The sequence below is a fragment of the Bombyx mandarina genome, chromosome 12, assembly GCF_030267445.1.
Source record: "Bombyx mandarina strain Sakado chromosome 12, ASM3026744v2".
NCBI classification, from domain to species: domain Eukaryota; kingdom Metazoa; phylum Arthropoda; class Insecta; order Lepidoptera; family Bombycidae; genus Bombyx; species Bombyx mandarina.
In genome coordinates this window covers 898,153-912,435 of record NC_143219.1, presented here as the reverse complement: position 1 = coordinate 912,435, position 14,283 = coordinate 898,153, and the positions used below count along the sequence as shown (strand labels likewise).

At 36.1% G+C, this 14,283-nt stretch overlaps 1 protein-coding gene across 2 annotated transcripts; it reads left to right on the top strand.

Moving 5' to 3' along the window:
* The first annotated feature begins 8,785 nt into the window (after positions 1-8,785).
* Positions 8,786-14,283, top strand: BCAS2 (BCAS2 pre-mRNA processing factor). Of its 2 annotated transcripts, none has more exons than XM_028175261.2 (6): positions 8,786-9,037; positions 9,797-9,960; positions 10,387-10,599; positions 11,315-11,456; positions 12,478-12,649; positions 14,153-14,283. In XM_028175261.2, exons 1-5 carry the CDS (start codon positions 8,963-8,965, stop codon positions 12,604-12,606), a joined length of 723 nt encoding a protein of 240 aa, XP_028031062.1. In that variant the 5' UTR covers positions 8,786-8,962; the 3' UTR covers positions 12,607-12,649; positions 14,153-14,283. The 2 variants fall into 2 exon arrangements, with proteins under 2 accessions (XP_028031062.1, XP_089587859.1); XM_089731733.1 differs by having other exon boundaries at positions 14,102-14,283.

Below are 14,283 nucleotides of genomic sequence, written 5' to 3'. Positions count from 1 at the left end.
TGTCGGCGTCAGTCAAGGCGCACGCGCGGCTTGCCAAAAGGAAAGCCCCCTCGGTCGCTACTCTTTGAATCGCGCCGGGAGCCGACAACGAGAGTCCCTGATTGGTCGCGGCGCGCGATCAGACGCGGCTGCCGACGCGGCAGGCGTTAGGGTTGCTATAATACACATTTTAACTTCCAATATAATAATTATAGTATAGAAGAGGTTAGAAGACTAGGAAAAAAGAAGGATAAAATTAGACCAATAAAACTACCTTTCAGCACAGTGGGATTAAAAATAAATATCCTGAAAAATAAAAAACTACTGGAAAACACGACATATTACTTGAAAGAGGACTACCCATTAGATATCCTAAATAAGCGTAAAGAGCTCATTGATCAACTGAGAAAAGAGAAACAATTAGGAAATAAGGCCTATCTCAGTTATGACAAACTGATCATATTAAAGGATAAAGAACAACACCATCCTCGCAGTCACAATAATAAAAGAAACTTATCTGAATCACCAGAGTTATATGCAAACAACCAAATAGTAAATAAAGATCAAAAACAAACGTACAAAAAGAACAAGACATCAAACATGAAGGATTTTATCATACAAAAACCAAAGTTCAACTATATTCCCACTGAAACCTCTCACGATCAGCCTGAAAACAAACAAAAAAATGGAACACAAATTAACAACAACAAAGAATAACAATTAAAAAAGGCCCCTCCGACACCTCATCTCCCACTACGGCCGGTCACCGCGGGAGAGATCGACCAAAACCCTCCAGAAAACCTTACCAGGACAAAACAAACTAAAAACGATTTATTCCAAGTGGCAACATATAATGTGAGAACCTTATCAACAAATCACCGATTAATAGAACTGTGTGCTTAGTGCGAGTTTTGTAACGCTCTCACTAGCGAGCCAGTTTGCTCAAATTTGTATGCAATTGGAACAGCGCCCCTAGCGGCAAACGTACCCGGTGTTATTTTGTGAGTGCGAGTTCATATTAACGTTGTGATCTCGTAACCGAGTAATTTTACCGAAAGGAGTACCACGAATGACATTTGTGCGAGTGCGTGTTACAAATTAGTGGGTTTTAACGTTTCGATCGAGTATTTTTTTAGTAGTTCTATTTTTCCAACTAGAGAGGCAAAAGTATCATGCCATAAAGCCTAATCTTTTTTTATGAAAAATGATAATATGGAGTGAAATGGATTTGATTAATTTGAAGCATTAATTAATTGGCATGGAATGAAATGAAATGAGATCAGATATATGGGATAAAATATAATCTCTGCAAAATGCTGATTATATACTGAGATTTTTTTCAGTGGACCTTTTCGAAGACTTCGAGAAGCTACGTCCAGCGGTTTTGTTTAATTTTTTTAAATTTTCGCACTTTCACAGATACTAAACAGTTAATAAACCCACGTTACTTTGTTATTGCATAGATGGGTGGACGAGCTCCCGGCCCACCTAATCTTAAGTGGTTACCGGAGCCCATAGACATCTACAACGCAAATGCCGCCTCCCACCTTGAGATATTAGTTCTAAGGTCTCAGTATAGTTACAACGGTTGTCCCACCCTTCAAACCGAAACGCATTACTGCTTCACGGCAAAAATAGGCAGGGTGGTGATATCTACCCGTGCGGACTCACAAGACGTCCTACCACCAGTAATTACGCAAATTAATTTTGCGGGTTTGATTTTTATTACATGATGCTATTCCTTTACAGTGAAAGTCAATCGTAAACATTTAATAAGTACGTATTTCATTAGAAAAATTGATTGAAATTAGAACACCGGTGCATTGCAAGATACGAATACACCGGACGCCTTAACCTTTAGGCCAGGACGGTCTCAAAATTACACTTATACACGAAGAAATATTAAATACGCATTAACTAAGAAACATTAAATAGACAAAATAAAACAATTCACACAATTTAGCTCCTCGCGGTCCCTCCAAAATGTCTTTTCATCTTTTTTTCCTAGTTGTTCAATTGTAAATGAATAAATCAAAATCAAATCGAGTTTACGTTCTATACGGTGAAAAATGAAGAATTGTGAGTGTGATCTACCCGATGATATGTAGGCGAAGTAAAATGTCCCTTAGAAATAAGGTGACACTCTACAAAACTTGCATACGCCCCGTCATGACCTATGCAAGTGTAGTGTTCGCTCACGCGGCCCGCATACACTTGAAATCATTCCAAATTATTCAATCCCGTTTTTGCAGGATAGCCGTCGGAGCCCCGTGGTTCGTCAGGAACGTCGACCTCCATGACGACCTGGACTTAGAGTCCATCAGTAAGTATCTGCAGTCGGCGTCCATGCGCCACTTCGATAAAGCGGCACGACACGAGAACCCTCTCATCGTGGCCGCCGGTAACTACATTCCCGATCCTGCGGACAGAATGGAAAGCAGTCGACGTCGCCCAAAACACGTCATCTCGGATCCACCCGATCCACTAACGGTGCTTTTAGGTAATTCAAGCACCGGTCACCGTTCTCGTCGAACCCGTCGCTTGCGACGAAGGGCTCGACGAGTAAATTAACTCTCAGACACAGCCCACTGAGTTTCTCGCCGGATCTTCTCAGTGGGTCGCGTTTCCGATCCGGTGGTAGATTCTGCGAAGCACGACTCTTGCTAGGGTTCGTGTTAGCAACATCGTCAGGTTTGAGCCCCGTGAGCTCACCTACTAAAGTTAGGGTTACGCTGATATAGCCTCTCAAGGCTCTCAGCTTAGGTAGGAAAAAAAAAAAAAAAAAAAAAAAGTGAGTGTGAGTTGAGATATGCTACTCGCTTCGCAGGGCGTTTATTCACCGAGAGCAGCAATAATATTATTTCTCGTATATTGGTAGCACGTGATGTTTTGGCATTAGACCGTCTAAATGAAATACAACGCATTTTAACAGCATTTTAATGGGAACCGACCACTTTCAAAATTATTCGGGTAATGTCACGTGTTCAATACTATTTTGTACCTTTAGAATTAAAATGGCTCAACCCAAAATTCTTAGTTTCTGGTAAACTTCAATATTGTAATACAATAATTTTATTTTTTTAGTTTTTCGGTTTAAACACTTTAAGGCATGCCATTTTATTTGAAAAAGACAGAAAGAGTACTTTGTCCTTTTCTAGACTAAAAGAGACTGTTTAATTTTATAAGCTGATAGAATAATATAGAAAAGAATAATAGGATACCCTCTAATCGTCACATTGGAAAAAGGTATGGCTTTATCATTTTATCATTTAAATTATTTTTTATTGCACTTATAAAACTAATTTAATTTACAATATGTAACTACATATATCTATAACTAATCCGTACTTGTCAAATTCCTCATAAATTGTCAATATTCTTAATAAAATTCCTATTAATAATATACAAGTGCAAATGTTGAGCTGCTTGCCAGAAATGATATAATAGTGCTTTGTTTTTTTGTTGTTTCCGTGTAGGCTGCCTGTAATAATCTAAATCTGTGTGAAAGGCAATAAATGATTTTATTATTATCTACTAATGGTAGTCCAGTGGTCGAAATTTGACCATAATTTATTTAAATTTTAAGTTTGAACATTATTATAGTTCTATTGTCACCTTTCTATTATCATCATTTCTATAATAATAATTGCTCCATGTCGCCAAGGCTACATTATAGAAAAATAATATTAAAGACAAAAAATATTAATCTATTCTCAATTTGACCACAGATTGATAAATCAATAAACAAAAAAAGTATAAATGCATGTGTGTGTGTGTGTCAAATACATGGTAATGTGTGTAAGGTTTTTTTATTCATTTAGTTTATTTTTTTATTGTTTATGCACAATTTAAAAAAAAATATTAGCAATCTGCACTACTTCTCTATATTCTCTATAAGTGTGGGAAATTTCATACTTCTCCGTCCGCGCAATTTTCGTAAAAAGGAGAACAACATTTTTGCTTCACGTATTACCTACTTAAAATGTAGGTTCTTAATAATAATACATAAGTGTTTTGAAATATAAAACTAATCTTAAATTTTTTAGTTATACCACTTCCATTCTAAGGGTGCAATTTCGTAAACAAACTTTGCCGTAATGGCGTAACCTTTAAAATACACGAAAACTGCCCAGCATAAACATATTTTTTTAGTAACTTTAATAGAAGTATTAGAATTAGAAGTTTATTATAGAATTTATTTAATTGTAATTACATATTTAGACATACTTAACATAATCAATCTTGGAATAGGTAATTATTTCAGCTTTTTTTAATTAAAGAAATTATGTTTTACATAGGTTTAATCATTTACCCGTTGAACGTTTATAAAATGATTGTATTTACGGTAATAGTGTTGATGATCTTCAGTAGGTGGCCCAAATATACTAAAATTATTACGAGCATCCATCCTTATTTATAAATGTGTAAAGAAGCAAAATTATTATTACATTGTTCAAATTTCTATATAATTTATAAATATAAATCTGTACGTATGTACCTGTAAATATGTATATTGCGCGCGCGTGTGTGTGTGTTAGTGTGCGCGTGTGTATATATTTCTATAATAGATAGGTACACAGTGTGCAATTCATTTCGAAATTATTCTTGCCCATCTAATGATTGTCTGGAAGAGATCACTCTTAGCGATAAGACCAAGAAAGAATGTTTCACAATATTTATTCATTTTGTGTACAATAAAGAATACTCTTTCACTGGTGGTAGGACCTCTTGGGAGTCCACACGGGTAGGTACCACCACCCCGCCTATTTCCGCCGTGAAGCAGTAATGCGTTTCGGTTCGAAGGGTGGGGTAGCCGTTGTAACTATACTGAGACCTTAGAACTAATATCTCAAGGTGGGAGGCGGCATTTGCGTTGTAGATGTCTATGGGCTCCGGTAACCACTTAAGATTAGGTGGGCCGGGAGCTCGTCCACCCATCTGTGCAATAACAAAGTAACGTGGGTTTATTAACTGTTTAGTATCTGTGAAAGTGCGAAAATTTAAAAAAATTAAACAAAACCGCTGGACGTAGCTTCTCGAAGTCTTCGAAAAGGTCCACTGAAAAAAATCTCAGTATATAATCAGCATTTTGCAGAGATTATATTTTATCCCATATTATCTGATCTCATTTCATTTCATTCCATGCCAATTGATTAATGCTTCAAATTAATCAAATCCATTTCACTCCATATTATCATTTTTCATAAAAAAAAATTAGGCTCTATGGCATGATATTTTTGCCTCTCTAGTTGGAAAAATAAAACTACTAAAGAAATACTCGATCGAAACGTTAAAATCCACTAATTTGTAACACGCACTCGCACAAATGTCATTCGTAGTACTCATTTCGGTAAAATTACTCGGTTACGAGATCACAACGTTAATATGAACTCGCACTCACAAAATAACACCGAGTACGTTTGCCGCTAGGGGCGCTGTTCCAATTGCATACAAATTTGAGCAAACTGGCTCGCTAGTGAGAACGTTACAAAACTCGCACTAAGCACACTGATTGACTCTTTGAAAAACACAACATATGACGTAGTCGGCCTCTCTGAGGTCCGACGTGTCGGAACATCGGTCAGGGAGTACGACGATTTCATATTTTGTTATAAGGGGGAAACACGAGGATTATATGGTGTTGGCTTTATTGTAAAGAAATATCTCAAAAGAAACATCGTCAGTTTTAATGGAATATCAGAGCGAGTAGCTCTTCTAAAACTAAACATAAATGGATATCAACTAAATATACTACAAGTCTATGCACCCACAGAGGCTTCGAATGAAGACGAGGTGGAACGGTTCTATGATACTATCAATGAAACTTTAAGAAAGACAGGTAAGAACATAATAGTTATGGGCGACTTTAACTCTAAAATTGGGAATCCTAGACCAGAAGAGAGCCTGATAATGAAAAATCATGGATATGGGGTGAGAAATAATAGAGGTGAGCGCCTGATTGATTTTGCATACGAAAATAAACTGAGCATTATAAACACCTTCTTCAAAAAACCAAAAAATCTAAGATGGACCTGGAGATCTCCAGATGGAAATACAAAGAATGAAATCGATTACATATTAACAAATCTGGATAAAAATGTTCTAAATGTGCAAGTCTTAAATGTGAACTTTCCCACCGACCATAGACTTGTAAGGGCAACTTTTATACTACAAAAAATTACGAAAAGCCGTGCAAAATACACAAACTGTTTAGGAAAAACATTGAAAACCGAGATGGAAATATCATCATACAAACTATGTTTAGAAAAGCAAGAAGAGCAACTGCAAAATAAAGAGGATGCTACTATACAAGAAAACTACGATAATATAATTCGAGGCATAGAAAAAAGTCTACGTAGCGCACAAAACACTCAAAAACACACTACTAAACCTAGTGTAATATCAGCCTATACTAGGAAACTCATGGATCGGAGACAGCAACTACATGTAACCAAACCAAAAACAAGAGCATTGAAAAATGAACTAAAAGCTTTATATAAACTCATAAGTAAGAACATAAGGAGAGACTACATGCTCCATCGATCAAAAACATTTGAAAAACATATAAGTACTACTGGGAGCATTAAAAAGGCGTACAAGGAGCTAATTACCTACAAGCCTTGGATTAAACAACTAAAAGAGTCAGATAAACTATCACATAATAGGACTGATATTATGAAAACCGCAACCAATTTCTACAAAAAACTGTATGATTGTCAAGTCCAAAACTTTACAAATATATCTGTCAGCACCAGCATACAATTACCAGCGGAAGACGTCTCACAGATAAAAAAGATAGATGATTTAGAAGTTATAGAAGGAATAAAAAAACTTAAAGCTGAAAAATGTCCAGGGCCCGATGGAATCACTAACGAGGCAATAAAAATAGGTTCTAAATATCTTGCACATCCTCTGACACAGCTCTTTAACTCTATATTAGATTCAGGCACCACACCTTTTCAATGGTCAGAGTCGAACATGATTCTACTCTACAAAAAGGGCGATCCCACTGATATGGGCAATTATCGTCCTATCAGTCTGCTACCCACACTCTACAAACTTTTTTCATCAATAATCGAAAAGAGGATTAGTAAGAGAATAGAGGAACACCAACCAATAGAGCAAGCTGGTTTCAGACGTGGATATTCTACAATAGACCATATCCACGCAATCGAACAAATCGTCGAAAAATATAATGAATATCAGAAACCACTCTATGTTGTGTTTATCGATTATCGGAAAGCCTTCGACACAATCCGACACTCTTCTATATGGACCGCCCTAATCTCACAACGCGTTGAACACAAATATATAGAAATAATAAAGTATTTGTATAACAACTGCACAAGTAGAGTCAAACTTGAGACGACAGGACCACCGATACCCATAAGGCGAGGTGTGAGGCAAGGCGACTATCTCCGAAAATTTTCATAGCGGTACTGGAGATGGTCTTCAGCAAACTAAATTGGGAAAGAAAAGGGCTGAATATTAACGGCAATTTCATCAACCATCTAAGATTTGCGGACGATATTATTCTATTATCTGAAAGTGCTAAAGAGATGGAATCAATGATACACTCGCTAAAAACTATGAGCTATGAAGTGGGTTTGGAAATGAATTTAGATAAAACAAAAATTATGTCGAACGGTATAAAACATCCCATATATCTCGACGAAAAACCATTAGAATATGTAGATAGCTACATATACTTAGGCAAACAAATTTCGTTTGGAAAACAAAACAATGAATTAGAAGTTGAACGAAGGATTTCAGGCGCATGGAAAAAATTCTGGAGTCTAAAAGACATACTAAAGGGAACGATGCCTATTAACTTAAAAAAGAAACTAATGGACACGTGCCTGCTCCCCTCTATTACCTACGGCTGCCAAACGTGGAAATATACGCTACGCGTAAAGAACAAAATCAGGTCTTGTCAACGAAGTATGGAGAGAAGCATTACGAATGTGAGAAAAATACAAAAAATCCGACATAATGTCATACGGGAAAAGACTAAAGTTATAGATGCACTAGATTTCTCACAAAAGTTAAAGTGGCGCTGGGCAGGCCATGTAGCCAGGATGAGCGATGACCGCTGGACCTGTAGACTCACGCTATGGCGGGGGCCTGCAGGTATTAGAAGGAAAGGAAGACCGGTAACGCGTTGGGACAACGATATAATAAAAATCGCTGGTAAAAACTGGAAGATAATTGCCAAAAATAAAGACAAATGGAAAAGTCTGGAGGAGGCCTTCACCCTCACATAAGAGGGGTTCTTGCATTATTCTAAATTAATATAACCTTTTTTATATATTTTATGTTGATCCAACTAATATTATACACAATTTATTAAGAATTCTATCATAATTAATATCTATTATTATTAATGTATTATCAACAATTTTTTTATAATTTTTTGTAATGTAACTTTTTTTAAATGCAAGAAATAAAAGGCTTTTTATTTTATTATTATTTTATTTTATTATTATTTATTTAAAAAAAACTTATCGAGGCCTCGGGAGACCAGAAGGCCGGTACGTATTTTGCACAAAGAATTAGCATTGCTATCCAGCGTGGAAATGCTGCCAGCCTTCTGGGAACGCTGCCAACTGACGGTGAGCTAACACAGATTTTCTATTTATAAATGACTATAGTATTTAGTGAAAGAATAGTATATTTATTTTAATTCCTTAAATTTAATATCAATTTATTTAATATCGAGGAATTCAAAAGATTTGGCTATATGGACTATATTTCTTTTGCCTGTTCATTTTAGGCTTCAACTCATAGACCTATATAGTTCCTACTTCAGTGCTTCAACTAGCTCAAACGAAAAATGTCACATAAGTGACACAAGTAAAATCAAATAAACAAAGAGCGTTTATTGCACTGAAGTAGGAAACATCTATCGTTTATTGCCGTTTATTTTAAAGTGATAAATCACAGTACTTATTCGTAGTAAAGGGAGTTATAAATTTTGTAGAAAATGGCAGGAGAAGTTGTCGTAGATGCATTACCATATATAGACCAAGGATATGACGATCCTGGAGTAAGAGAAGCTGTAAGTATTATGATAACCTTACATTTTTAATTCTTGGACCATTTCCTTTACAACAAAAGTTCATATCGCTTTAGCTTTGACATCTAGATAAAGCAATTCAATAAGCATTTTGGTATTGCTGGTCTGAACGACCACACTGTCTGCTTCTAAATGACGCAGTCACCGCTGAGAGATTTATATAAAAATGTTTTTTTTTCCGTTGTTTCTTGAACTTGTATGCTATTTCGAAGGACTATGTTTTTTTTTCGAAATGGAATAATTACCCCTTTACAATAAACCGATTTCTATAGTCTTGGTTCGACCACTGCCAAAGATCAATTTGTAATTAGATTTCTGTTTGTTCCTTTTTGCATTGAGTGATACAAAACGAAGTAATTCTGGTTATATTCATCTTGGTCAGTCTAGGAAATGTAGAGCTTCTAGGAATTTTTGCATACATTGTAAGTTACAAAGTAAAAACCAAATTGAAAAAGAATTAAAGCAAAATCACTTTTGCTTAATTTTTTTCAATAAAAGAAAGCAAGATCGCTTTTGCTTCAATTCTTTTTCAATTTCAATGTCAATTTCAAATTCAATTCAATTCACGATTTTACTACTTTGTTTCATTGCTATTGTAATAATTGATTATGTGACTGGGAGGCTGCCTCAAAAAAGTATTATTAAAGCACTTCTTATTGATACTGCAGTATAAAATGTCTTTATAATCAAACATACTTAGAGAAGACTCCTTAAACCTTAAATATGGGGATTGATTTTCAGGCATTGGCCATGGTGGAAGAAGAGTGCAGACGCTATAGACCCACAAAGAACTATCTTGAAAATGCAGGACCAGAACCAAGTTCTGCATTCGAAACTCCTGCTTTACAACGAGAGATGGAAAGAGTGCAACAGAGATTGCCGATGGAACCATTGTCTATGAAGAGGTGCATAAAACCTGCTTATTTTTTTTCATTATTTTGTTCTTTTAATTTCTATAAAGTACTGTCTGAATCAGATTTCAACTATTGGAATCTATTCTGCCACCAGCACTCAGAATACAAATTGAAGGGAGAATTAATAAAAATATTTTTTTATTTATTTATTGCCTATATGTCTGGACGTGCTCACAGTCCACCTGGTATTAAGTGGTTACTAGAGCCCATAGACATCTACGACGTAAATGAGCCACCCACCTTGAGATATAAGTTCTAAACTCTCAAGTATAGTTACAACGGCTGCCCCACCCTCCAAACCGAAACGCATTACTGCTTCACGGCAGAAATAGGCAGGGTGGTGGTACCTACCTGCGTGGACTCACTAGAACTCATTTAATACAATTTTGAAGATATTATGTATAATTAATTTCTCAGGTATGAACTTCCACCCCCTCCAGTAGGAAGAATGAGTGAACCAAGTGCCTGGGCCGAGTCAGTGGACAACTCTCATGCACAGCTGTCTCACCAAGCTATCAGAGTTCTCAATTTAGAGTTGCAGTTAGAGTATGGTTCCGAAGCATGGAGATCATACCTCAATACACTTCAAGCATTAGTCACAAGAGCTCAAAATGAACACAACCAGTTACGGTAAGAGATGTTATAACATAGAAATTATATTTAAATGCTTGTTAGTTTTACAGGGACTCTATCTTCGATTATAGAGCCTAGGGAAGTAATTGTCTGTTGCTTTGACCCTTAATGCCTTTTATAGAAACAGTAGGTTAGAACTGCTTTTAGGATTTTATATGACTCCAAACTATTATAGCATTTGGACCAGAGGCTTCCAGGTTTTGTTCTGTTGACAACTTTCAAAATTTATTTGGTTGCAAGGGGACCCCCTGCTAACTATGTTTCTACCATATTTCCAAAACTGTGTAAATGTGGTGATTAGATGTAACTACGAAAATTTGCGTCGCGGCTAAGTTCTAACCGCGATTTCATAGTTTTCGAAAAATAAAGTGAGAATTGATTGTTTAATTTATCAATGGATTTTTCTGCTGTGAATGGATGTCAAAAATGGAAAGCTTGCCAATAAAAAAGCGATTCCATCCAACTTTACCTTATTGATATCTACTCACAGCACAAGGGACCCATCAATTCTCACTTATTTCATTTAGAAAACTCCTTATTCGGAGTGGTAAATATAAAAAATAGTACGCCAATGTAGATCCCCGTTGAGTTTCCTGTGGACCCCTGGGCGTCCACCTGGACCACTTTGGGAATTAAGGATTTAGGACCATAATTAATTTTTATACTGTGCACACACAAGTCCAGTCTATTAAAAACAATAATTACATTTCAGTAAACAAATAGGCTCTGTGAACTGGGAACGTAAACGCGTACAAACAGCAAGCGGTGCGAGGTTGCGGGCATTGAGGCGACGGTGGGCGCAACTTGTCTCAGACAATTATAGACTTGAAAGAGCCCTACTTCACTTACAACAGGTACGTTCAAGTTATTTTATTATTATCTTTCTAATGAAATACGTACTTAACCAATTGTTCACGATTGACTTCCACAGTGAAGGAATAACATCGAGTAATAAAAATGAAACCCGCAAAATTATAATTTGCGTAATTACTGGTGGGACCTCTTGTGAGTCCGCACGGGTAGCTACCACCACCCTGCCTATTTCTACCGTGATGCAGTAATGCGTTTACGTTTGAAGGGTGGGGTAGCCGTTGTAACTATACTGAGAACTTAGAACTTATATCTCAGGTTGGGTGGCGCATTTACGTTGTAGATGTCTATAGGCTCCAGTAACCACTTAATACCAGGTGGGCTGTGAGCTCGTCCAACCATCCAAGCAATAAAAAAAAAATTGTTGATTTAGTACATTAAAAATCTTTTCAATAATATTGCATTTGGTTTAAGAACAAACAAAAGTTACAATTGCTATTGCCACTTCCCATTATAAAGTAAATACTGAAGGAATCATTATTATTGTGTTGTGTTATTCCAGATTTAGATACAATAAAATAATTTAAAAACACATAAAGGCGTCGCTAACAGTAATAATGACTATTTCAAACAATATTACAGATATCCTAACCTAACCTAACAACCAAAGTAAACATTATGTAAGAATAAATATCCAAATTTCCTTCATCTCCTTTTTATCATCGCACCTCCCGCCATCGGAGCAGAGTTCATCCATATTATCTGGAACCGCTGCGTTCATCGACAGTGCGTTTCCAAAGATCATTTTTGCCACGTACCATCCGGCTTTGGAATGAGCTCCCCTCCACAGTGTTTTCCGAGATGACATGTCTTTCTTCAAACGAGGCTTGCGGAGAGTACTTAATGGTAGGCAGCGGCTTGGCTCTGCCCCTGGCATTGCTGACGTCCATGAGCGATGGTGACCACTTACCATCAGGTGGGCCGTATGCTCGTCTGCCTACAAAGGCAAAAAAAAAAACCCATCTCCAAACTATCTAAGATTAAATTTATTCTTATTGTTTATAGGCAAAGGGAGAAGTACCAGTAGAAGAAGGAGAAGAAGCCGATTTGGACATTGTAAAGTTACCTGAAAAACTCAATTCCGAAACAGAGAAGGAAGTTCAAAAGAAAATTGAAGATATGTTTGCGGATTAAAAGGAATTTTAGAACTTTGGAGTAGTGTTTTGGCCATTGATAGGTATGAAATGTAAATTAAATGTTCAATTTAAAGTTGTGGCTATAGAATCCTACTTATTGTTTCTAAATATGTATGTGTTATTATAAATATAATAAACATTCTACTTTTTTAAGTATGGCAATTGGCTTCTTGTGATTCGATTTTTATTAGTGCCGAGATTAAAACATTCTGTTAAACATAGTCTGTAAGGAGCCATCCATTAATTACGTAACATGAATTTTAGGACTTTTGAACCCCTCCCCCCGTCCTCGACACAGGTTTTTTTATTTTTATTGCTTAGTCGTGTGGACGAGCTCACAACCCCCCTGGTGTTAAGTGGTTACTGGAGCCCATAGACATCTACTACGTAAATGCGCCACACACCTTGAGATAGAAGTTCTAAGGTCTCAGTATAGTCACATTTTTATAACCCCAAGATGTGACGTCACACATTTTTTTAAATATAATCTTGTAAGTTAAATTATAAGTTAAATGACATTGCATGAGAGATAATCTCATAGCGAGAATGCTAAATTATTAATAATTATAATTCAAGTTCGTAGATTTTTAAAGTTTTTCATTCACATCTAAACTTCGCGTTTTAATATTTTAACATGTGACGTCACAAAACTATTGAATCCCCATGCTCCTTTTCACACTTTGTCACATTTCAGTGATACCCGCCCTCCCCATCAACGTGTGACGTAATTTATGGATGACCCCAAGGAGGAATCACGTCCAGCGTTTTGTTTCATTTTCCCATATTTATCCACTTTCACAAATGCTAAACGGTTAATAAACCACGGTTATTGCATTTTTAAACTGAAAGAACATTAAATTAACAAAAAACAATTGACACAACTTCGTTCATCGCGTTCCCGCCAATACGGAAAGGTTTGTTTTTTTGAAAGTGGTATCAGTGACTATACATCTTTTCGTATAATGTATAGGTAGAACTGTACTTTACAGGAATGCTCAATACGAGGTAACCCACCAGTTTGATTAATGCAATTGGACAGCTTGTTTTTATAAATTGTTGCTCAAACGTAAAAAAAAACGTCCTATATTTACCTTCATTTGGGTTGAAATGTAGGACAGATAATCACCGATAAAAACAAATAGGCCTTTGTTGGATGCTTGGGTTTCTCATTAAAACTTCCACAATCGATTTTGTGCTTGTATTTCCTTTATACAGGTTTTTGTTAATTTAATACGTTGTGAATGAGTTAGCTTGGCACGGCCATTAATTGAAGTGCTTAAAAATTGTGTCGGTGAACATAAATAAAATTTTGTTCTTGCTCCTTAGAAATTCGTAGGCGTTAACAGCCTTATATAACAACATCAAACATTTTATTACTTTAGCTCGACTTTTTTGATTAATTTTTAGATGATTAGTCATTTAATTTAATCTATCAATAAAAAATTGTGATTTCATGATCTTCATTTAATGTAAAAAAAAATTATTATTTTTAGATTGTATTGGTGCAACATTGCAACATCATTACAGCAGCCATTTTTTTGTAGGTAAAACAAGTGGAGCCGCCCTTATGGCTTTTATGTTGCAAGAATCAACTGCTACATGAATCGCAAGTAAATCGTTTTGGTATGGGAATATACAAAATCGATAGCATTCTTCTTTCTGGTCGTTCCCTCAA

Coding starts and splice junctions, on each gene's coding strand:
- BCAS2 (XM_028175261.2), top strand. CDS start 8,963: ATGGCAGGAGAAGTTGTCGTAGATGCATTACCATATATAGACCAAGGA. Junction 10,600..11,314: donor AATGAACACAACCAGTTACG/GTAAGAGATGTT, acceptor ATTACATTTCAG/TAAACAAATAGGCTCTGTGA. Junction 11,457..12,477: donor CCCTACTTCACTTACAACAG/GTACGTTCAAGT, acceptor TATTGTTTATAG/GCAAAGGGAGAAGTACCAGT.